The following is a 26,912-nucleotide window of genomic DNA, read 5'->3' as shown; positions in this document are numbered from 1 at the left end:
AAACATATATTTGGACCTCAACCATTAGCTTAAACTTTTGGTTAATTTATAGAAATTGTTGTCTTCTTTTTCGGAGGAAGGTTGTTAACCCGCTCAATTCAAAAAACATTTACAATTACGAATATATTACAAACGGTGGGAGTACTCATTACAAGTACCAAATTAACGTATACAACAACAAACGTCAGTAGCGAGAGAGTGAGGGATAGCTCAAGTGGTTAGAGCTTCCCTCCTGATTCTAGGAGATTCTGAGATCGATTCTCATCCCGCCTGACTCTCTAAACACCAAAAAAAAAAAAAAAAAAAAAAAAAAAAAAAAAAAAAAAAAAAAAGGTCAGTAGCGATTAGCAATTTAGCATATACTTCATTATACCAACTCTAAAAGAGTATAAAAAACTACAGATAATTATCTAGAACGTGATTGATGACGATGATGTTTGAACCTACTATATATACAATTACATATTTACATCAAGTCAACTTTCTCTAGTTTTTTCTATATCTTTACTCCCTGCATATTGTGACTATTATTTTTCTAAAAAAAACAAAAACATATGTTTGGATAATAATATATTCACTAGTATTATTGTACTTACAAATTCTTAATGGACCTGGTTGACACTAAATAAATGTGAACCACCAACATTAGAGACAATATAATTGGTTTATTAATAAATAAAAAGGATATTGTATTAAAATAAAGGTTATTATGTTGAAATAAAAGTTAGTGTGAAATTTATAAGAGGGTAATTTAATTTATTTAATGAAATTTTTAATATAATGGTCGATATGAATAATAAAGATCACTAAATTAAAATTAGATCACTATTCAACATTATGTCGTACTTTAAGTTCATAATAACATTAAAGGTAACACAAGTTTTAAAAAAAGGTTACTATATTAAAATTAGGGGTCACTATATTAAATATAGTGTCAGTTACGTATGTATAAATTTTAGGTCTACGATAATATTATTGTGGACCAGGTCCACAATAATATTATACCAGGTCCACGCAAGATTTTCTGGTATTGGACTTATGAAAATTACTATAAATAGGTTTGCTAATTGAACGATATAGACATAAAAAAAAATTAGCAACCAAAAAAACATATACTAACTACAACTACTACTACTACCAAAAAAAAAAAAAAAAAAAAAAAAAAAAAAAAAAAATTCCTTTGAAAGAAATAATGATATTCATCTTCCTTATTTCAGCATCTCTTATTGTCATTTTTCTTACAATTGTTTTCAAAAATAGTAAGAAAAAATCATATTGCCCTCCTCCTGGACCAACAGGGCTTCCCATAATTGGAAACCTACATCAGTTTGAAGCCTCAAATACTCATATCTATTATTCCAAATTAGGCAAGAAATACGGCCCAATTTACACGCTACGATTGATGAGTAGACCTATGGTTGTGATCCAATCGGCGAAGTTGGCCCAAGAGGTCTTTCAAACGCAGGATAAGAACTTTTGTGATAGACCATTAACGACCGGAACACAAAGGCTTAATTACAATGGGTTAGACATAGCCTTTTGTCCGTACAGTGAATATGTACGTGAAATGAAGAAGCTACTAAATGTTCATCTCTTAGGCTCTAAGAAAGTCGAGTCTTTCGCTCCAATTCGACACGAAGAAGTCTCAAGGTTGATCCAAGAGGTTACTTCGTTATCTCATGCTTCCGAAATTGTCAATATGAGTCAATTGATTCTCAAATTTTCAAGCTCAATTACCGGGAGGATCACTTTTGGAAAGAGGTATAAATCTTATAAATTATAGTAAACACAGAAAATCTTACACCTAAGGTTTATACACACGTAACTGGCATTATATTCAACACAGTGACCCCTAATTTTAATAGAATAACCATATTTTTAAGGAAAAAATTAACATAAATAATCTCAACTTTATCCGATTCACCCAAAATAATCCCAACTTTCGATTATTTTTTAATAATCTGAACTTTAGTTTGAATTTCTTATAATGGTCCCAGGTGACCAGTAACCTGTTGAATAAGTAATTTTTTTTTAAAAAAGGTTTAATTTACACATGTCATTACATAATTGGTCAAAAATAAATTAATTTTAATTTTAATTTATATTATTGGTTTAATTATTAATTATTTATTTAATTAACTTAGAAAAATTAAACAAAAAAAAAAGAACCACCAATTCAACCATCGCCAATCTCAGGCCAGCCTAACCACAACCACCGACGGTCGGCGCCTAGCTGGCCTATTCCCCCTATCCCGCTGTCTCAGTTCCCCCTCCACCGCCGGCGGAGCCCAACCCACCCCTCTTTACTCTCTGTTTGGTTTTTAGGTGGGGAAGGATCGGTGAAGTAGCGGGCTGCAAATATTGTTCGTGGAAGGGGAAATGGGTGAGGTGGGCTTCGCCGCTAAGGAAATGAGTCGTCGGGGAGGGGGGAAAATCGACAGCGGGATCTGCAGGATGGGGAATGGCCAGCTAGGTACCGGCAGCCGTGGTAGGGTTCAGGTATGAGCAGCGGTGGTTGGGCTACACTGGTGGAGTTTTTCTTTTAAAAAAGTCTTCTATATTTTTTTTTACTTTTTAATTAATTATTTTAATTTAATTATAATTTTCTTTAATATTTTTTTATCTTATCATGTCCTGACACGTGTCAGGTGACTTGTTATAACAAGTTTTATAACCGGTTGGGACCGTTAGAAGCAAATTCATGCATATTAAAGTTCGGATTATTAAAAAATAATCGAAAGTTGGGATTATGACCTTTGTTTTAAAATAATGACCTTTATTTTTTGAAAATAGTATAGTGCACTCGGGTGCACCATGCGCATGGTGCGCCCGGAAAGAACATTAGGCTTATTTTAAAGAACATGAGGATAAAAAAAAAATAAAAAAAAAAAGAACATACGAGCGTTTGAAAAATAACATGCTAGTATTTGAAAAAGAACATGCATAATAGTGTTCAACAAAAGAACATGTTTGTGTTTAACAAAGAATATGGCCTCCGAAAAGAACATTAGGCATATTTTAAAGAACATGGAATAAAAAGAACATGTTAGTGTTTGACAAAGAACAAACTAGTGTTTGAAATATTAACCTTACTTGGTTATCTTCCAGTTGGCTTCAATTCGTTATTATTCTTCTTTCTCCTCCAATTGGTCTTTTTTTAACAACTTGTACTTCATAGCTTTAATTATTATTCTTTTTTTTTAAAAAAAAAAAACCCAAATTCACAAAATTAAACACTTTGACTTTAAAATTATTGACGAAAAACAATTTGCATGGACAAAATTTATACTTACATTTTACTTGAATCCACCATTTGTTCAAGTTTGAAGGTTGAATTGTTGAAATAAGTCCAATTTTTTCTTGGGTTTTACTTTGAAGATGAGCAATTTTGCTACTTTGATTTTTTTTTGAATAATAGAAAAAGATAGAGAGAAAAGTTCTAGAGAGAGAAAATGAGTACTTTGGAATTGAAATTTACACAAATAGTAGAAGTACCAGTATTACAAGATTGACAGTAAAGTGAGACCAATTTGAGACCTTCATTGAAATTCTTAGATGAAAACGATGGTGTAAAGGAGAGAGAAAATTGGCACCAAGAAAGAGAGTGATAGGAAGGGAAAGAGAAGTGAGAAATTGCAGGAGAAGAGAGTGATAGATTTGTAGTTGCAAGAAAATAAAAACATGTTCATTTTTTACCCATGTTCTTTTAAATATACTAAATGTTCCTTCGGGTGCACCAACAACAAATTATTAATTACAAACTATTGGGTCAGTCAAATCTGACCAAACATTTCGTCAGTCCAACTAGTGTTGGTATGGCAATACAAAATTTTCACACCCTCATTTCCACTCACCATCACCAACAATACTCCCACTCAATCCTACTTCACTTTCTCTCTCCTTCTTCACCTTTAACCCACCCCTATTTTCTCTCTCCTCAACTTTCTTGTAAATTCTTCTATTTTCTTTGTCCATGATTAATGCTTGAATTGAATAGGATGGAGAGGAGAGAAAAAATAAATAAAGATTGTTGATTATATTTGTCCATGATTTATGCTTGAATTGGCTTGATAATTGATTGAGATTCTCGGATTTTTCGAAAAATGCCCAAAAAAATCGATTTGGGGCTTTCATGTGTGATGTATAACTGTTGAAATTGATTGTCCTATGTGATCGTATGTTGAATTGTGAGTGTTTTGATAATAAATACATCTATTTTGGTTGAAAAGTAAGCATGTTATGTTATATTCATGAGCTTAGTACGAGACCTTCAATGGTGGTTTCGCCATTGTTGACCTTTAAATTATTTTTATAAAATAAATTTTATTATGTGGATGATATCATTTATAAGTTGGATGATAACATCTATAAGTTGGATAATATCCTCCATAAGTTAAATGATATCATGTATTGTGTTAATAATATTATCTATACGGTAGATGATATCTCTTTTTATTATCTTGGCAATAAATTAAAGGGAAATGTTGCAACTTCACAAGCAAGGTGAATTGCATGGGAGAGGTAAGGGGAGGAACCCAAAAAGCTATGCAGCGCATACGTTTTTTTCGTCAAGGTGAAGAGTGTATGTGCCCAACAGCATGTCTCTGTCAAGGGATCAAGAAACTTTTATTTTTTATTTTTATTAATAAAAAAATACTATTTCAATTCTCCTTCAAATAAAATCCTCTTTATAATCTTATATTTAGCCACTTTTACGAACAATTATCTTTTACTTTAAACTATGCGAACAACTACCTTTATATTTGTTTTTTGTTATGTTAACCACTTGAGAAAGACAAACTTTTAAATAAACGAATGTACAATAAAATATTGTACATCCGTTATAAAGTTATCTTAAAATGAACAAAAGTTACCTTAAAATGAATAAAAGTTACCCATTATTATAAGTTACCCTGCTTTAAATAAAATTTATTTATGTTTCATTAATGAAAGTTACCTATAAAAGTTAAAAGTGATACTAAATTTGATAAAAAAAAAAGACCCATGATGTATATTAAAGGAAAAATTGAAATAAATAATCTCACCTTTGCTCGACCTGCTCAAAACGAGCCCACCTTTCTATATTCTGGGAACGAGCCCACCTTTACCCTATATTTTCTCAAAACAAGCCTTTTTACCTATGACCTATTGAACAGGTTAATTTTTTTTTATATTTTTTTTTCTTTTTCAGAAAAATGTTTCTCCTCCACCTCACCACCCACTTCCTACGTGCATTCCCTGCCACCACCAACACTACCAGTCCCCTGCTCTTCACACCACTCGTCACCGCAACCAAAGTCACCGCATCACTTTCTCAGCAACAATACACCACCAAATAACAACATAAACCACCAACGTTACCTGTCATCTCCGACCTTCATCACCCTCAATTAAATAATTAATCACATCACCTTCACACCCACAACCCACCTGCTACACTCGCCCAGCACCACCACCGAACCGCACACACCACCCCTGCCAACACCGCAAATCGCAATAACCGCACCAAATAACAACAGCAGCACCACAAGTCACTTGCAAGCAATTTACGAACCCCAAATCACCAATTTGATTTGGCGTACAAGTAGCAGCAATTAATGCTACAATTGAGTGGGTTCTTTAGGTGGGACATTTGAGTGGTGGAGGTAAGTTAAGGGGGGTGGGTTGTTGGTTTTTTGGGTGAGTTAGGTGAATGAGGGGAGGTTGCGGGTGAGATTCAGGATGAATGAAGGTGGTTGTCGCTGCGGGGAGGGCAGGGGCAGCAGGCGGAGGGGTGAGAGGCAACAGTGGCGGTGGCTGGGGGGAAGGGCAGGGGTGGTAGCCGGAGGAGGGATGGATGCTAGTGGCAGTGGTTGCGTATGGGGGAGGAGAAAAGTTTTTTTTTAAAACAAAATTTATTTATTTTTTAAAAATTGGATCAATTAGAAGGTGACATGTGGCGGTCACCTTCTAAAACCGGGTGATAACTTAAAAAACTGGTCAAGGGCTTGTTTTAAGAAAATAGAGGGCAAAGGTGAGCTCGTTCCTAGAATACGCAAAGGTGGGCTCGTTTTGAGCAGATCGAGTAAAGGTGGGATTATTCTTTTTAATTTTTCCTATATTAAATTACTGTACACTAGGTGTATACAAAAATTACTCTGACAGAATAGGGGAAACGTTTTGGGGACCACTTCCTCATTTTCCCTTAACTATCTCTCATCTATATAACAACCTTCCCCAATTAGAATGTTATGTTTCTTTTGAATTTCCTCTTCCAATAAAGTTTGGGCTTAAGTATATTTGCTCTTCCAAATATTAAAATTCAAGTTGTTAGAGCATTCCCATAAGTGAGGAGAATTTTGCTCATGAGCAAAATTGATGAGCAAAATTGCAATATTTGCTTCCCCACCAATGAGCAATTCAAAATATGCTCATGAGCATAATTAAATTTGCTCATCCTATGAGCAAAAATGAAAGTGAATAGTAAAATCGTGGGGCCCAGCAATAGTACTAACTGACTTTTTTTTTTGCTTTTGACACCCTCAAAATGACGAGTTTTGGGGTTTGTTCTAATGAACTATCCCCCAAAACGACGCGTTTTGTTGGCAGCCAAGCAAAAAAAAATTAATACAGCTGCTGACAGGGGCTCGTCAGTCCAGCGAATGGGAAGCTGACACGCGTCATTGTCAGCTTGTTCCTCCAATCAAAAAATGTTACCTTTTAGCAACGGTAATTAAATTAAAACGGTAATTTGGCCGTTTTATATTTATTAAAAAAAAATCATCAACAGTTATATTTTTTTTCTCTACAAATAGAGATCCATTTTGACATATTTTGGTATAATTTCAAAAATCACAAAAACACTCAATATTACACTTAATCCCATTTCTAGTGAGATTTATGTTATATTTTCTAATATAAAGTTGAGAAAGGTTAATTTTTTTTTTTTAGTTTATTATTTTTAATTACCGTTTTTAGTACTTTAATAATTTTTCAAAACGTTATTAATGATATTTTAAGTAGCAATATTTTTTTTTAGTTTAAAAAATCCAAAAAAGTCTTTATTATTTTTACTCCCAAGTTTAGTTAGATTAAATTTTCATTTTCTAATATTACTCTTAATTTTTTAATATAACTACTTTTTTTTCGCAACAAAAAAAAATTATTTAATTACTTTTTGTAGCACTCAGAAATTATTTAAAACGTAATTAACGTTATTTTATTTTAATTTAGGTGTGCCTCTTAAGTATATATTGTTGTTTTTAATTTATTATACAATATAATGGATCCAAACAACCCTAATTACAATCAACTTGCTCAACATTTTTCTGATTTAGGTGATGATTTCATTAGTAGTCCAAATTTTCAATTATTCCTAGAAAGATTAGGCAACCCTTCTTCTCAAAATTCTGTTCATCAACCAATACCTCCACAAATTCCCAACAATGAAAACACTTTTTTTTAGCAACAAACTCCTTCCGTTACCGAAGGGAGCAACTCTGAGTACGATGTCAGCCAAGAAGAAGCTGTTTCGGAGACACCATAGTACCCTCCACCACCTCCAAGGATTCCGGCCAATCAACCACTTGCCAAAGCGAGTCGCATTTGGTCGGTTGCTGAGGATGAAGCTCTAATTGGGTTCTACCTAGAACTAAGTGATGATGCGTTTCGTGGTACGAGCCAAAAGGCATCCGAACTATGGCGAAAAGCTCATGCAGCTTACTGTAAACTACAAGCTGAGAAACCGCATATTCTCCCACCAAGACCTATGAAGAGTTTGGAGACACATTGGAGAAGAATGGCAGCTGATTTGCTACAGTGGACTAATTGCTATGAGGAGGCGGGCAAACTCCCTGAAAACGGAAGTGGTTACAATGAAGCCGATCGAATTAAACACGCTTCCAAGTTGTTTTATATCTCCTCTAATCCACAACATAATTTTGCATTTCCACATGGAGTGGAAATGGTTAATAAAGATCCGAAGTGGAGGACTAAACTAAGATGGGGTCTGTCAATGGAGGAAAGAAAGGGTTGCGGTGCCGATGATGAGGAAGATAGCAGTGGAAGTGGGAAAAGGTCTAGGGCGGAGAGTGAGAATGAAATTCGTACTGATAGATTTATGTCCGAAGGATTACCACGACAAGACTTGGGTTGGGTTATCACCGTTGCAAAAATGCACCGCTGCGATTAGAATGTTGGCGTACGGTACCTATCCAGATGCGGTGGATGAGTATCTGCGCATTGGCGAAACTACCTCCAGATTGGCTTTGCAACATTTTTGCACTACTAGAAAACAGGTCATTTCCGGCGGAACAGTTTCGACGGACACTAAAATCCGTCGGAAAGTACGAATTTTCCGACGAATTTTATTATTTCCGACAGAATTGTAATCCGCCGGAAAATTATTCACTTCCGACGGATTTTTCGTCGGAAATGTTATATTTTCCGACGGATATAATTTCTGTCGGAAATTTCCGACGGATTTAAATTCCGTTGGAAGCTTCCGACGGATTTAAATTCCGTTGGAAGCTACCGACGGAATTTACATCCTTTCCGACGGACTTTAAGTTAAAAAAAAAAAAGAAAAAGAAAAAGAAAACACCCAAAACCCTAATTAAAACGGCGCCCCTTCCCCCTTTTATTTTACTGATTACGCTGTCTCTCCTCTCTCAGCCTCTCTTCTGCTTCTCTCTCCTCTCATTCTCTCATCTTCTCTTTTGATATGCTCCTCTCATCTCCTCTTCCATCTCCTCTCTCTTCCCTCTTTTCTCTTCTTTCCTCACGGATCTCCTCTCTCTTCCCTCTTTTCTCTTCTTCTCCTCTCTTCTTTCCTCACTTTTCTTTCTCATGGATCTCCACTTTCTTCTGAAATCTGCCACGAGAAAGCTTTAATGAAGGCTGGCGCCGATGGTTCTCTTTCTCACGCCTCTCCTCTTTTTCCTTTGCTCATGGTCTTTTTGGTTCATATTAATGGTTTATATGGTTAAATTCGACCATGAAATCCCTAGATCTAGAGGTTTCATGGCCGAATTTAGCCGTATGAAACTAAATTCGAGGAGAACTCAAGATCCAAGTTGGTGTTAAGGTATGTTATCCTGATTTTAATTTTTTCTTTTCTTTTCTTTTTTTTTTTTTAATTTTTTAGTTGAATTTTGGATTTTTTTTTATAAAAAAATTCACTGGTAATTTGTTGGTTGTAATGGTGCTTTTTGGCAGTAGTGTTGTGGTTGTATTTTTTTTTGTTTTTTTTTTCTTAATTTTTGGGTGGTCTTTTGGTTAGAACACTAGATCTGGGTTTGGTTTGGGTGGTTGATGTGGATTTGGGTTGGTTAGGGTTAAGTGGGTGGGTTATGGTGGTGGGTTTGTTTCGGTTAAGGTGGTTGCTGGGTTTTCTGGGTTCTTCGGGCAGTGGGGTAAGGCCGTTAGGGTAATGGGTGGGTGGTTAGTGGCGGTGATATGCCGTGCCGGTGGTGCGCGGCGTATTTTTTTTAATTTCTTAAAAGAATTTTCCGACGGAAATTCCGTCGTAAATTTCCAATGGAAGTGTATCCGTCGGAAATTTACGACGGATTTTTCCGGCACCGGTAATACCACCTTCGACGGAAAATTTCCGACGAAAAAGGTGCTTTTTCCTACGAAGCCTTTTCCGACAACCAGTTCCGACCGAATTTCCATCGGAAACGTGTTTTCCGACGGATTTCATGGTTTTTCCGACGGAATTTTTCCGTCGGAAATGGCCTGTTTTCTAGTAGTGTTGTCAAGGGGTTATTACACATTTTGAACCTGAATATCTCAGAAGTCCCACCGACGAAGATTTAAGGAGAATCTTGCATCAAAATGAAATGCGAGGTTTTCTCGGTATGATAGGTAGCATTGACTGCATGCATTGGGAGTGGAAGAATTGTCCTATGGCTTGGAAAGCGCAATACGCAGGCCGTAATAAAAATGCAACCCTCATTCTGGAGGCCGTTGCAGATCAAGATTTATGGATTTGGCATGCATTCTTTGGGATCCCGGGATCTTGTAATGATCTTAATGTCATTTACCGATCTTCGATCTTTGATGATGTTCTTCATGGTCGGGCACCTCCAATTCATTTCACCGTGAACGACCATGAATACAACTTGGGCTATTACTTAGCAGATGGCATTTACCCAAAATGGGCTACTTTTATTCAAGGTATAACACTTCCACAACTTCAAAAGGATAAATTATTTGCTGATAAACAAGCTGCAACTCGGAAGGACGTTGAACGGGCTTTTGGGGTTTTACAGGCTAGGTTTGCCATTCTACGACAACCCTCCCTTGCGTTTAACGAAGACATATTGTGTGACATAATGAAAGCTTGTATCATTATGCACAACATGATTGTCGAAGATGGACGACACAACTATGCTCGGGCCGAAATTTTAAGAAGGTACAATGAACAAGATCGCCCGCAAATTACAAGACCCACTACAAGTGCTATAGTTAACAACAATGAGCCTTTTGAATTCAATGTTAGCCGACCGCCAAACGTTGATTTTGACACGTACGTCCACAGAAGAATGTCACTACGTGATAGAGACACTCATGTTCAATTAAAAGCGGATTTAGTGGAACACATTTGGCAAAAATATGGTTCTATTAATGAGAAAAAAAAATTAATTTGTCGTAAGATTACAATTTAATAGAGTATTAATCGTACGTTTAAAATCTAGGTTCGTTATTGGTTTGTAGTATTAAATGCATTCGTACGCTAATTAAATTTTATGTTGTATTAAATTTATAATTAATTAGCGATTAAATTTCAATATTATGAATGAATATTTAATAATTGTATTAAATTAAATAAAAGTATAATTGTAATTAGGCACCATAAATATTCATTTAACCAAAACATAATAAATAATAATAGGGTGATGTGTAACAGAGAGAGATATTGGTGGGGTATGTGAAAAAGTAGGAGAGAGATTGATGAGCATTTTTTTTTTTTTTGCTCACTAGTGGGATAAATTTTGCTCACTAAAAATGCTCATGAGCAAATTTAATTGGGAAGAGAGAGAAAGTGGGTAGAGAGAGAATGAGGAGAATTTTTTTTGCTCACTAGTGGGGATGCTCTTAGAGCATTGCCACTAATGGGCATTTTTTTGGTTGCCCAATCTCTCTCTAACCACTTTCTCACTCCTCCTCCCCATGGGCATTTTCTTGTTCATTTTTATTCTACACCAATGGTCAAAAATTATAATCCCCACCATTCTCTCTCCTATTTTTAACCCTATACCCCACCAATATTTATCTCTCCTACACATCATTAAATTTGTAATTTAGTATTTCTTAATTTTATTGTTAACAAAATTTTGTATTGATTAAATTATTTATGAGTAGTACAATATTAATTATTTTTAATATTAATTTTTGCAAAATGTATTTTTTAATAAAATAATAATATTTATTCTTAACTAAATTTTTTTATTGATTAAATTATTTATGAGTACAATATTAATTATTTGTGTCATTATTTTATGCGAAATTTCATTTTTCATTAGTACAACATTAACGATTACAACATTTGAACATAATGATCGTACACCAATCATACAAACCGAATAAATTAACGATTACAAAACTATTTATTCATTACGACCGTATTTTTGCCAAATATGCTCAACTAAATCATCTTTCAAAGAAAAATGGGTTTGGCTATCACGCAGGGTAATTCTTCTTTGAATATGCGCGTCAAAATCAACGTTTGGTGGTCGGCCAACGTCAAATTCGAAAGGCTCGTTGTTATTCACTGTGGCACTTGTACTCGGACCGGACCTTGCTCTATGAAGCTGAGGGTGATCTTCTTCGTAATACCTTCTCAAAACTTCGGCACGAGTGTAATTGTGTCGTTCATCCTCGACAATCATGTTGTGCATAATGATACAAGCTTTCATTATGTCGCTCAAAACGTCTTCGTCGAAAGCAAGTGAGGGTTGTCGTAATATGGCAAACCTAGCCTGTAGAACTCCAAACGCACGTTCAACATCTTTCCGAGCTGCAGCTTGTTTATCTGCAAATAACTTGTCCTTCTGGAGTTGAGGATATGTGATACCTTGTATAAATGTTGCCCAGTTCGGATATATACCATCTGTTAAGTAGTATCCCATGTTGTACTCATGGCCGTTTACCATAAAACTAATTGGTGGTGCCCGACCTTTCAAAACATCGTCAAACACTGGAGAGCGGTATAGGACGTTAAGATCATTACAAGAGCCGGGTATTCCAAAAAATGCATGCCAAATCCATAAATCTTGATCCGCAACAGCTTCGAGGATAAGGGTTGCATTCCTGCTACGACCTGCGTATTGTGCTTTCCAAGCCATAGGACAGTTCTTCCACTCCCAGTGCATGCAGTCGATGCTACCGATCATGCCCGGAAATCCACGCATTTCATTTTGGTGAAGGATTCTCCTTAAATCTTCATCTGTTGGACTTCTTAAGTACTCGGCCTCAAAATGCTTGATCACCCCTTGAGTAAAATGTTGCATTGATTTTCTAGATGTTGTTTGACCCATGCGTATGTATTCATCTACGGCATCCGGAGCAACACCGTACGCTAACATTCTTATTGCAGCAGTGCATTTCTGCAGAGGTGATAAGCCAAGCCTACCAGCTACATTCTTACGCTGCTGGAAGAACGGATCGCCCTCAACCACTTTATTCATAATCCGACAGAATAAAGGTTTGTGCATTCGAAATCGACGACGAAACTAATTTTCGGAATACACAGGGTTTATTGCAAAGTAATCATTGTACAATTGCAAATGCCCTTTCTCCCTTTCTCTATCTCCCCTATGCTGCGGGACTGTTTCATCTTCATTTACAATTTCGGTCTCGGATGGAGGTGGTTGAGGAAGCATTATGTTAGGTAAGTGATTTGTGACAAATTCGTCAACTAGATTATCAAATTCCGCATATTGATCTAAATCAGAAGAATTTGAGCTTGAGGTTGAGCTTATGGAAAACATTTTTTGTGTTTGGTTTTTGAATGTTTTGGTGTTGTGGATCAATTTATGGATTTCACACCTTTAAATAGGAAATGTTATCAGTGCATGTCCTTCAACTAAGTGTGAACTGACTACTCAATGTATAGTAAAAACAAAATACATGACTACTCAATTCTTAATAATCAATACCAATGCTTGTCATACGGTTGAAGTTATGTATGAAATGACTACTCAATGGTTGTATAAAACATTCAAAAACCAATTGGACTTGACTACTTTTTGGGATTTGACAGTTCAATGGTTGATAAAACCAACCGCTTGACTCATAATTGTATAAGACAAAATCTACACACAGTAGCTAGTACTTCACTCATAATTGAACAAAATATATGAAAATGTAATATAATTTGATAAATTTTTGGAGCATAATTAATAATAAAAATTAATTCATTGCAACATAAAATAAACAAAATACTTGAAATCATAATGCATAATAAACTACTCTACTTTCCACCATACACTTCTTGAATTAGTTCCTCCTTCCACGCTTCTTCAGTTGGTGTAAGTGGCGTTGTTTTGGACATAATTGCTTGCAACATATCAAATTTCATCTTCTTCTCTTGTAATTCGACCTGTTTGTTTTTCCTCTTTTCCTTTTCCCTTTCAAGCTCCAACCTTTGCTGCCGTAAATTTGCCTCAAAGCTTCTAACTTCAGTACAAGCCTGTATCTGTTCACCAATACTTAAAATTGCACTATCATGAGCAATAACTTTTCCCTTACGCTTAGCCTTTGCTTTTTTTACCCCGTCGGGTCTGGGTATACCTCCTGATGAAAACCCACCAACGGGAACATCTCCTTCAGCTTCACTGTCAGTTCTCGATCTCTTTCCACTTCCACTGCTATCCTCGGTGTCCCCTTCCGGAAGCAGTTGACAATCCTGTCGTTCCTTTAGTGACAATGCCCATCTGAGTTTCGGCCTCCACTTTGGGTCATTCTTTATCATTTCCCAAGCGTGGGAAAAAACAAAATTGTGTGGTGGTTTGGCTGATATATGGAACAACTTCGAGGCCTTTTGAATTCGATCAACTTCGTTGAATCCACTTCCAGTTAACGGAGCCGCTTCATCATAACAACTTATCCATAACAGTACATCTGCCGCCATCCTTCTCCAACGGTTCTCCAAACTCTTCGCATTTCTGGGTGGTAGTATTTCTGGCTTCTTAGCTTGAACCATGTCGTACGCCGCAGATATTTGTCGCCAAAGTTCAGCTGCTTTCATGCCCGTACCCACTATCGCATTTCCACTGTATTTTAAATATAGCCCAATAAGAGCTTCATCTTATGCGACTGACCAAATACGACTAGCTTTAGCGAGTTGTTGGTTGGAACCCACCCGCATTCTTTGAGTCGACGGAGGGTATTGAGGTGTCTCAGGCACATTTTCTTCTTGGCTATCATCGTACTGAGAGTTACTTCCTTAGTAGACAGGAGGTGATTGCTCGTAATCAGTGTTTTCAGTTGGAATTTGTTGAGGTATTTCAAGTTGTGGAGGGATTTGTTGTTGTGGAGGATTTTGCAGAGAGGTGTTGCTCAATCTTTGTAGGAAAAGTTGAAATTGAGGTTGATTCATGAAATTCTCATCAAAATCATTACAATTATGAGAAAGTATTGAGTAAAAGGGGTTATTGGGATCCATATCTATTTTTTTTTTATTAATTTCAAAAAATAACACAATAATAACAATAATAATAATAATAATAATAATAATAACTTTATAATAATAATAATAATAATAATAATATTAATAACAAAAATAATAACGAACAACAATAATAATATTAATAAGCTAAAATAATAACAATAATAATTATACTTCCAATAATAATAATAATAATAATAACAATAATAATAATAATAATAATAATAATAATAATAATATTTATTTTAATAATAATAATAATAATAGTAATATTAAAAGGATGACTAATTATGAGGGAGAAATTGAGAGAAAATGTAAATACAACAAATTTATGTGAATTTTGGAAATATGAAAATATAGGCAAAATGGGTCTCTATTTGTAGAGAATTTTTTTTCTAGCCGTTGGTAAATATTTTTTTTTTAATTTTATAAGCACAAAATACCCGTTACAAAATTGTTACCGTTGCAATAATCAGGAATTTCCTGATTGGTCCAACTCGCCTGACAGGACGCGTGTCAGCAACTGATTGGTCGTGCTGACGCGCCTGTCAGGGCTGCTCTTATAATTTTTTTTTGCTTTTCCTACCCTCAAAACGCAGCGTTTTGAGGTGAAGCAAAGCAGACGCTTCCTCAAAACGCAGCGTTTTGAGGTAAGCTTAGCAAAAAAAAATTAAAATGCAGCTAGCACGTGGGGCCCAGTTATTCTTGGTCAGTTTTTTAATTTTGCCCAAACTTTGATCAAAAATTGATTTGCCCATGGGCATTTTTAATTTAGACCATTGATGGGGAGTAATTTTTTTTTATTTAGACCCCAAAAACTACCCATGGGCATTTTTTCTCCCCATTGGTGGCAATGCTCTTAGGATCGAAGAGCATAACACTACAAAAAATTTGTCCATTAATGACGGACCAAAATCTCGTCGCAAAAGTAGATTATTTATGACAATATTTTGGGCAGTCATTAAAATTCACCTAATACTCAACCCAAAACTCTATCAAAATTGATTCATTTGCGACCCCCCTTTTGTACGACGGGTTCACATTTTTACAACGGGGAAATTCATTTACAACCCCCCTTTTTTTATGAGGGGTCACATATTTTCGACCATCAGAAATAGCCTCTTTTTTAGTAGTCGCATGTAATATCTTGTCAATCTCTTAATCTTTGTGATAAATTATGGTTAATATTTGTCAATTGAAGAAATTAGAGTTTTTAAAATTTTAGAGTTTTTAAAATTTTAGAGTTTATGTTTAATTCATGTAATTAGCTTCCTTAACCCTTAATTAGCTTCCTTATCAAGAAAACTCACAAATAATACCCCAAACTTGCAAGTAATTTGGACCGGAGGTAGTATACTGAAATTTGGTCAAATAAGGGTCAAACAAACTAAATAATACTGAAATGTTATACAAATCAGGGTTAAAGAAACTACGGATTTTTCACCAAATACCACTGAGTTCTTTCGTAATTCACCATATACCACACAAAATTTTCTAATACACCAAATACCACTGAGTTTTAGGTAAATGTCACAACATACCATTAATGACTAACGGACGTTAACACCGTTAGTCATTAAGGCTAATAATTCCACGTGGCAGCTTGTGATTGGTTCCTTTCTAAATTATTTAATTAATTATAAAAAAAAACCAAAAAAATAACAAAAATTAACAAAAAAAAAACAAAAACAAAAAATAATTAGAAAAAAAAAAAAAACCTGCTACCACCACCAAATACCAATCTCTCAACTTTCTTCCATCTCCATTTCTTGATTGTCCATTGCAGAATATCAAGCTCCAATTCCCAGAAAACCATCAAACTACAATGGGGCTATTTTCAATGGCATTCACCGGCGGCAGTTTCATCCTTCTCGGAGCTTGGGAATCTCTCTCCTCTTCCTCCCAACCATTGCAACAACCACCGTCGATTCTCCACAATTACCCTTAACTCCGCCGCATCTCTCTCTCCTCTTCATCATCAACTCTCTTCTCTACTTTCTCATCTCCATTTGAAGGATTCTGATGGAATTGAGAATCGTTATTATGATTTAATGCTTGTTCCGATTGCAATTTGTGTGTTTTCTACTATGATTGAATTGGTTTCCCCAAATTCTGGAATCCCTAAATTAGGTCGTGGGTTAGGGTTAATCTTGAAGGGGACTTGGTTTGTGCAAATGGGGTTTTTGTTTTTTTCGGATTTGATTGCGAATTGGTTTCCCCAAAATCTGGAATCCCTAAATGGGGTTTTCGTTTTTTTCGAACTTGGTTTGTGCAAATGGAGTGTATTCGTGTTTTGAAAGAAGGTTTGTTGCTGAGGGTAATTACTCGAGTTACCGGCTTTAATGGATTCTTCCGCCATGGATTTAGACGACGAACTTGAAGATCATCACCAGCAGCAACAAGACGACATCTCCATTCATCAAATTCATCAATTACGCAAGCTCCATGGGTGGGGTTTCAGTCGGGTTTTGGGTTTAAATGGGTGGGTGGGTCGCGACGGGAAAGAGGAGGGGAAGGGAATGGTCGCCGGCCAGCCGGGAAATGGACCAGGTGGCCAGCCAGGGGTAGAGGTCGGGGCTGGGCTGGTGGCAACAGTGGTTGAGTTGGAGGTGTTATTTTTTTTTTTAAATTTTTTTTAAAGTTAGTTAATTAAATAAATAACATTAATAATCACCAATTACAAGCTGCCACGTGGCATAATTAACGTTAATGATTAACACCGTTAACGGAAATGGTATGTTGTGACATTTACCTAAAACTCAGTGGTATTTGGTGTATTAGAAAATTTTGTGTGGTATATGGTGAATTAAGAAAGAACTCAGTGGTATTTGGTGAAAAATCCGAAGAAACTAATTATACTGTTTAATAAAATAAAGTAATACCTTCCTTAACCCTTTCGTTTTCCTATAATTTCTGAAATCCTACTCCCTCCCTCCCTAAATTACATTCTTGATTTCTTCTATCATGTGAGGAATAAATGCTAGAAATAGGAATGTAATTTAGGAACGGAGGGAGTATTACATTTTGTATGATGTTATTTTTAATTTGTTCGTTGTTTATTTGGTTTATGGACAGATACAACGAGCACATTTCGATAGGAAGCAGATATTATAGTCTTCTACGAGATGTTGAAGTTATGTTCACGAGCATGTTCTATACTGATTACGTTCCATTATTTGGGGGTTTTCTTGATAAGCTAAATGGACAATCCTCAATGCTTGAGAGAACTTTTAAAGACTTAAATGCTGTTATTGAGAAAATTATTAACGATCATCTTTACAAAAGCAACCTTCTTGAATCTGCGCAAAATGATGATACAGTTGATGTTTTGTTGGGCCTCCTGAATGATTCCACCTTTCCGTTTAACACAATGAACCACATTAAAGCAATTATGATGGTATATTTTTCATAATACTTCTCATATTCTGTAATTCATAAGGGCTATCCCTCAGTTTCATATAGATTGATTTTAAGAAAATTATCGTGATATACTTTCTCTATTTTTTTTAATATTGCACTACTTTCTTTTTAAAGAAAATTCACAAATATTGCATCATTTCTTTTTTAGGGTAAAAAACATATCTGTTATCATTATAAATACCCAACATATCCTTATCTTTTCACACTTATTCTTTAATTTAATTATATTCTATTACATGAGCAATTTTGTAATATTACCTTTCTCTTTCTTCTTTTTTCCATTACCAAAATATATGCGTCCAACTTATATGGTGTGCGAGTACTATTAAAAAAAAATAGAGGAAGTATATATATAATCAATAATGACAAGTTTCAAGTCATTTGTTTCATATTAGATACTCCGTTCATTACTTTATAAATTTTGGACTCCTTGAATTTTTTTTTTTTTTTTTTTTTTTGAGATGAGAGATATGGAGAGAAAAAACAAGGGGGACGACCTATGTGACGGGTGAGAAATAGAGTGAATTTATTAACTAAAAAGAAAAATGATGCATTTAATTTGAAACTTACTTATTTAGAAAGTAATGTATCTAAATTAAAACATAGGAAATAATAATTTTGTAAGATGATGATGTATATACGTTTGTGCACTCATATAACAATATATTTGCAGAATCTCTTTGTGGGTGCAAATACTATTTCAGCTGCCGTAATTTGGGCACTTGCGGAACTAATAAAGAACCCCATTCCAATGAAAAAAGTACAAGAAGAGATAAGGAGTGTAGCACAGAATAAAGGTTATATATTGGAAGGCGATCTCTCAAAGCTTAAATATTTCAAAGCAGTAGTGAAGGAAACGTTTAGGCTACATCCATTAGCGCCAATACTTGTTCCACGTGAAACACTCCAAAAATGCAACATGCAAGGATACGATATTTTACCCAAAACTATAGTAATTATAAATGCATGGGCTATTCAACGAGATCCAGAATACTGGAAGGACCCAGAAGTATTTATGCCGGAGAGGTTTATGGAGAGTTCAGTGGAGTTAAAAGGGCACGATGTGATGTCAATGATTCCTTTCGGGGGTGGAAGAAGAGTGTGTCCTGGTTACACTTTTAGTCCTGTAAGCCTTGAGCTTGTGCTAGCCAATTTGTTATATTCTTTTAATTGGGAATTGCCTGATGGTTTAAGCAAGGAAGAAATTGACAGCAATGTTCTCCCTGGCATCATTATGCATAACGAAAAACAACTTTGTCTAATAGCAAAAAAGAGTTTCTAATCCCAACCTGCTAATAATCTCAACTGGAGGTTTAAATGAGCAGCAAAGCTATCAATGGAGACATACAGTGGCTTGCACTCTCATCATTTTAGTTGCAATTCTATGTTTAAGGGTCACAATGTATTATATACTATGTTTTTATTATAATGATAATTGATAAGTCATGTTTATGTTGCTTTCAGTAAAAATAAAAAATATTCTATGTAATATGTGTAATGTACTAATGTGACATTAAAAATGCGAGTGAATTTTCTACAATAAGTCTTGTATAAGACAAATGTAGGTTAATTTTATTGTAAAATGATCAGCTTGAAGATAAATTTAACTATTTTTAATTTGTCATTGGTTTTAAATATATTTTAATGAGCAATTTTTTATATATTCATGCATACATATATACTATAAGATAAAATCTATTGTTGAAAATATAATAAGTTTTTTTTGCAGTATAAAGGGATACTATAAATATTTTTAAGAAAACTAAAACCTGTCACCAATAAATTAAAAAAACAACCACTTTTTTTTTTTTTTTTTTTTTTTGGAGAATTTAAGATTTTAAATTTTTTTCGCTCTATTAGTATAGCTTAGAACAAACATAGTTAAAGGCTAGTTATGTTCTTATTATCATTTATTTCAAGTCTAATATAAATAAGTTTAATTAAGTTCAGATAAGTTAAAAAAAATTATGATAAGGACTATTCAAGTAAAAATTACAAATTAAGTAAGTTTTAATAAATTCAGTTAAATTCACTAAGTTCAGATAAGTTATGATTATCTAAGTTTTGATACCAAGTTTTAGGTATTCTATACGGCACACAATGAGGGGCCATCTTGCTGAAGCTGATTGGGCTGCTAACGAAGCTATTATGAGGCTGGAACTTGGGAAGGAACCATGTATAATAAAGGCTCCTAGGTGCGACGCAAATGACTCTTATTTGCGTCACTCGTTTATAAAGGAGCGACGCAAATGATTCTTCTGATGAACTTCTTTTTTGTTATTTGCGTCACTCCTTTATAAAGAAGCGACACAAATGACTCTTCTGATAAACTTCTGGTTTGTTATTTGCGTCACTTGTTTATATAGGAGTGACGCAAATGACTGACTAGACAATACAAAATTGCTTTATTTGCGTCACTTGTTTGTTTAATGAGTGACGCAAATGAAGTGAATTTTTTTTTTATTATAATAATTGCCTTGTATATGTTTGTAGTACCTGTTTTCCTTACTAGTGGTATAAAGTAATATGCTAACGCTAATATAATTGAAATTAAAATGCAATATTATTGAATAATGCAAATGTAAATTTCGGCAGAGTCTCCTTTGTAATTTGGCCTACCCATAAAATTGGGAATGACGGCATTATATTAACAATCTGTCCAATAATTTACATCTCAATATCATAGACATTATACTCATCATCCCAACACCAATTAACCAAAATCATTCATGTCGAGCCTATAATCCAAAACAAGAGTCCAACATGCGCTAAGTGTAAATCTAAAGTTCAACATTACATATAAAATACTCTGCCCAAATATCTCGAATCTCATTTATCTCCTCCTCGGTGTACGGTGTAGTTCTTGAAAAATCCTATCAACACAACAAATATACAAGAGGAAAGTTTTAATTCAAGATTGTAGCTAACATCAAATTGTATTTATCAAACAAAAATGAAATATTTGACAACTCATACCTGAATAAGATCCTCACTGCTATGGTGATGTTCAAGTATCGTACATATAACACATGACGTAGTAGCCACACTCACGTCCACCCAATTGTTGAGGACACTACATGTAATATATTTATAACTTGAATTAAATTGCTATACTTAAATTATTAAGAAACTAAAAGTTAGGGTAAGAAATTAAGGTAACCTGTCCCAAATGCCATGTCAATTTACTTCCCCTAGATTGTCCACTTAATGCCTTGAAACTTCGAAAAGCACTACACATTTGAAACAAATAACATATATATTACCCTTACACACATAAAATCATGACATTAATAACAAACTAGACTTACTTTGTCATTTTAAACTTAATTGCTAAATTTCGCTTCTGCCTCAAAGAATCAAAGATGATGATTTCACGCTTAGCCATGCATAAGACCAAAAGAACCCAATGATTCCTACATAATAAATTAGACACACATTTGTAAAAGAGTAAAATAATATCAACAATTTGCAAAGTTCAAATAAATACAAGTTCAAAGTTTATACTTTTCATGGTATGGGCATAAGATGAACTACTTAGATTTTTGTTTTTCCATCACATGTGTCATGTATAGTAGGATACGATCTGCATCACTATGCAAATAGGTTTCTGAAATCATTTCCGGACACATGAATCCAATGGAAGCCACATCCACCGTATCGAGTAAGTCACTCAAGGCCCTACATATATATCATGTAATAACATTATAAATGGTAATAAATAAGTATATATGGGAAGAGTGAAATTTGAATATCTTACATCATAAAAACTTGCAAAACTGAAATATTCAGCCAAGCTCCCGTGAGAAGTTGATTGACATCTTCACATTTGATAATGATGTCCTTACTATCTTCATAACTAAAGGTCCAAGCATCAACCTTTACCTTAATAGTTTCACCTTCGGGTAATGAAGATAACAAACTATTCAAAGACCCACACTTCTAAGACAAGTTTTCCAAAGCATAATCCATAAGAAAAACTTTTTTTGGATTGGTGTTAGACTCTTTTGTTTCGTGACCACTTTCAACTACTTTCAGTTTGTCTTACATGTTTTCTTTGGCCGCTTTATTGTTATCATCGTTCTCATTTGATATGAATTCCTAATCAATAGTAAAGCAAATCTATTCAACAATTTTCTATATTTTGTATGGCAAACTATATGTAAATTTTTACAAAAATAATTTACCTTGTCATGCATGAGTGAAACCAAGTCTTTCGGCCATTGGGTAAATGTACCGTGAGCATGCTTAAGTTTCTTGATGACTGAAGAAGGAACTGGAACCGAGACTTCTTTGAACTCGTCAAAAAAATCATCAACACTTACCCTCACGTGATCCGGAAGGAGGTTACTATGATGATCAAGGATTAACTCCGGATGATATGTACCTTCAGCGACGATGACTTTCTCAGAGTCATTTTTCAACAATGATAGCCGACAAGGAACCAATTCCTTAAAAAGATAGAAAAAAAATCATTATTAAAAAAAATAGAAAACTGAGTTAAAAAGTTAAAAGTATGTCGCAGTCATAAACCATTAAAAAAAAGATAAAAAATATAAAATAACAAAGTTTTGGATACCTGTATGTTTGCAAATGGATCATCACCCACTGATTGGCAACTACTAGGATTTTTTTTGAGTCGTCCGGCCTATGTTATTCATTTCCATCAATTCAGTTGGAATTTGAATACCAATCTGTTTAGAAAATAACATAAACTTCTCTTGAACCATGGAATCCATTTTAGAATCCATCTCCTGCATAGTCTCCTCTCGTACCCTCCGCCTACTCTTGCCTCTAATTCTTCCAGCTCATCATCTCCGAATTCCCTACCCCGTCGGCCACTACGCCTCTCTCCGGATCCCCATACAGCTTTAATGCCAATTCCACTGCCAAATGCTATTGCCCGACCATTACGATCTTTTTTCCCAAGGGCACGAGATAAGATATCATCATGCCTATTAGGAACAAATTTTCCATCAGCTTGTTGCTTTCTCCAATTATCCTACACAAAGACTTCAAGTTAGAAAACTTTGGTTGCAATACATAAACTTAACAAAATATATTCAAAATTGAAATAAAGATTTATTACATACTTAAAATGGATTCTTTCACCTCTCTTGTTTTCTCATCCGGCAAATAAGGATTTCCCTTATCATCTTCTATTGATCTTGCTAGAAGCCAAACATATGTCCTATCCGGCAAACTAGACACAACCGAAGAACAAGATGAAGTACTAGATGCTGAAGATGCCGTGGGAATATACCCTTTCCTACGCCATACAATATTCATTTCACCATATGATTTGGCTCCTAAATGGTGAGGGTATTCGTTGAAAGACTGGCTTTGCCAACCCAATTTTCTAGTGAACGTGCAAGATATTGAGCAACCCATGCTGTCACTTCCTCAGCAACTGTTCGTTGTACAATACTAGCTTCAGGTTTGGCCGGATTCATGACTTTTCCCTTTAAGTCACCCATTTCTCGTTCAAAAGGATACATGTATCTCATACACACTGGTCCACAAAGTTTAATTTCACGTACAAGATGAATAACCAAATGAGGCATCACGTCAAAAAATATGGGGGAAAATACATTTCAAATCAACACATTGTCTCAAGTACATCTGCTTGCAAGTCATCTAAAATACTTGGATTTATGACCTTGCTACAAATATTGTTAAAAAAGACACATAATCTTGTAATCGTATACCTCACTTGAGGTGGTAAAATTCCTCGAATGGCAACTAGTAATAATTGTTGCATCAAGACATGACAATCATGAGATTTCATGCCACCCAATTTCAAGTCAGACATTAACACAAGTCTACGAAAATTAGAAGAAAATCCAGCCGGGACCTTGAAACCATGCAATGACTCACAGAAGCTAGTTTTTTCCTTTTTCAGACAAGGTAAAGCAAGCTGGGGGAAGATACCATTGTTTTCCTCGAGATTCGGGTGCCAACTCTGAACGACCCATAGCAGCCATGTCTTTTCTTAATTTAACTCCATCCTTTGTCTTTCCTGGAATATTTAATAAAGTTCCCACAATGGCATTACAAACATTTTTCTCAATATGCATTACATCTAGACAATGTCTAACTTCCAAATGTCTCCAATATGGAAGAGACCATAGCTCAGACTTCTTCTTGTAACCCCCAGTTGATTTGCTTTTGTAAGGCTTACCAAACTCATTCTCAATGTCTTTGACCCGCTGATAAACCTCACTTGCACGTAAAGGGCCACGAGCTTCTCTCAACTCCACTTTTCCGTTAAAAGCATCCTTATTGAATCGAAAAGGGTGGTCTTCTAGAAGATGTCTTCGATTATCCATGTATACATGCTTGCCACAATTGTCTAGGCGCAATGCCTCCAAATCATCTTCACAAATGGGGCAAGGACTTGTTCCCTTCACAGTGTACCCCGACAAATTCCCATAAGCTGGGAAGTCATTTATCGTACAAAAAAATCATGGCACGTAAAGTGAAATTGGTTTTACTATATGCATCAAACATTTGGACACCTTCATTCCACAACAATTTCAAATCTTCAATGAGAGGTGCTAGATACACATCAATGTCATTTCCAGGTTGTTTAGGCTCAGATATTAGAAGGGACAACATAATGTATCTAGACTTCATGCATAACCAAGGAGGAAAATTGTAGATAGTTAGAAGAATCGGCCAAGTGCTATATTAGGTACTTAGTGTCCCAAATGGGTTCATTCCATCTGTACAAAGACTAAGCCTAAGATTTCGATCTTCTTCACCAAAGTCCTTGAACTTTCGATCAATGTTTCTCCATTGCGGGGAATCAGCAAGATGCCTCATTAACCCATCTTTCTTCCTCCCATCAGCATGCCACCTCAATAATTTTGCAGTTTTTTCATCCGAGAAGAGTCTCCTAAATCTCGATATAATTGGAAGATACCATAATACCTTAGCCGGAGACCCTTTCTTACACAACTCACTAGTATCATTCATCTTGTAACGAGAAACTCCACACCTTGGACACTCATGCAAATCAGCATACTCATTTCGATACAACACACAGTCATTGGGACAAGCATGTATCTTCTCATACTCCATACCCAAGGGGCACATAAGTTTCTTGGCCTCATAGGTGGAGTTTGGAAGTTCATTCCCGTCGGGAAAACATTTATACTAAGGCTTCTAACAACTGCGTAAAACCCTTGTCGGTCCAACAATTGCTCGCCTTTATGTTGAATAACTTCATAATAGCACCAAGTTTAGTGAAATTTTTACAACCAGGATATAACGGGGTTTCTGCAGCTCTCAAAATACTATCAAATGTCTGGGGACACTCTGTGAAATGGTCTTCAACATCATGCATCATTTCATCTATCCTGTCCTTCTCCACTTCACTCTCACTATCAACACCAATATCAGCTGTATCGATATCCTCACCTTGGTGTTCATTATCATCATCACAGTGATTCTCATCTTCCCTTGGACAATAACTAGAACTTGCATCAATATATATGCTCTCACCATGCCATGTCCACCTTGTGTAGTTTTCTTTAAACCCACGACGAATTAGATGATCTTTAATATCAACTATATCACGATATCCCCTCGAATTATTACAGTCACAACAAGGACAAAGAATAATCTTTGATTTATTCTCTATTTGGTGTTTTAAGGCAACAGTGCTAAACTCTTCAATTCCTCGTAAAAAACTTGTACAATTTCGTTTACCATACATCCAACTTCGATCCATTTTCAGCCACTGAATAACAAAATTAATTTTAAGATAATGTGTATATTTTGTAACATATATAGCTCCTTAACCATAAACAAGAATATAAGGCATCAAACATTTTCATTCAAAGTTTATATCATGTAAATGCAACTCCGGATGATCCAATAAGGTCCTTATCACTCCAACCTAACCCATTCTTGAATGTCATATCTCACTAATAACTACTTGTAAAGTTTGGTTCTAAAGAAAATCTGGCAGCATTTCCCTATAGTTCTCCAAGCACACAATATAGATAATCGGCTATCAACATATGTACCCAGAGAACAATCGGGAAATAGCGAGCCATGATCTTCTTAGACCCAAAAACAATTCAAGTAGTTATCACCTAAATGAGATAGAACATTCAAGAACAGTCCCAAACCGGGGACTATTCAAGACTTACTCCTAATGAGTAAGCCCTGAACGGGTATCTAAGCCAATGATGCAAGTATTATTGCAATTCCAATCAATTATATCACAATTAAAAATCTCATACAATTCACAATCATTATACCAACCAGAACAAATAAGTTAATATTGCAAAGAATGGTTCAGATATATATTCCACCAGTGAAGACAATCTCGTATGCGTACTACCGCCTTAATCGTTTGTCCACAACCAGAACCTCGAGCAACTTGTGGAATTCACTTCCGCATAATTAAGAATCTGCCATAAAAAATTACATATATTAAACCAACATAGTTGATTCAACTTAATCTGCCATGTGAAATAAAAGTTGTTATTCGGCATTGCTTATTAGCCAATCATGGTGTAAAACTTGAAGACCTGAAACGAGTGTTAAGCCATCCGCATGTATTTAGATCTTATACTAATCCATGTCTTTATTGCCATCAAAGTTATATTGCCATCAAAGTCCAATGAATAAAAAACCTTATAACAGCTATATATAAATGAATGTAACAACATTGCTAAAATTTGAGGTGATGATTTTAGTTAAAAGGTTAAAATTTCCACGTTTGTTATGAGTTGAAATTTGTGAAATCGTGACATCCAATCCATAAGTTCAATTAATAAAATTCCATATATATATATATATATATATATATATATATATATATATATAT

At 35.0% G+C, this 26,912-nt stretch overlaps 2 protein-coding genes across 2 annotated transcripts; one reads left to right on the top strand and one right to left on the bottom strand.

The window, feature by feature from the left end:
• Positions 1-783: 783 nt before the first annotated feature.
• LOC110738157 (cytochrome P450 83B1-like) lies at positions 784-20,059 on the top strand. Its single transcript, XM_021918529.1, has 3 exons — positions 784-1,761; positions 17,729-18,050; positions 18,747-20,059. Exons 1-3 carry the CDS (start codon positions 1,193-1,195, stop codon positions 19,353-19,355), a joined length of 1,500 nt encoding a protein of 499 aa, XP_021774221.1. The 5' UTR covers positions 784-1,192; the 3' UTR covers positions 19,356-20,059.
• Positions 20,060-22,560: 2,501 nt separating this feature from the next.
• On the bottom strand, positions 22,561-26,063 carry LOC110738155. The gene is made up of 2 exons (XM_021918528.1): positions 23,164-26,063; positions 22,561-23,072 (listed from the first exon to the last, which is right to left on the bottom strand). The coding sequence occupies exon 1, from the start codon at positions 25,803-25,805 to the stop codon at positions 25,224-25,226; it is 582 nt and encodes a 193-aa protein (XP_021774220.1). The 5' UTR covers positions 25,806-26,063; the 3' UTR covers positions 22,561-23,072; positions 23,164-25,223.
• Between the last annotated feature and the right edge of the window lie 849 nt (positions 26,064-26,912).

Source organism: Chenopodium quinoa, unplaced genomic scaffold (assembly GCF_001683475.1).
Source record: "Chenopodium quinoa cultivar QQ74 unplaced genomic scaffold, ASM168347v1, whole genome shotgun sequence".
Classification (NCBI taxonomy): domain Eukaryota; kingdom Viridiplantae; phylum Streptophyta; class Magnoliopsida; order Caryophyllales; family Amaranthaceae; genus Chenopodium; species Chenopodium quinoa.
This window is presented reverse-complemented; position numbering and strand designations above follow the sequence as displayed.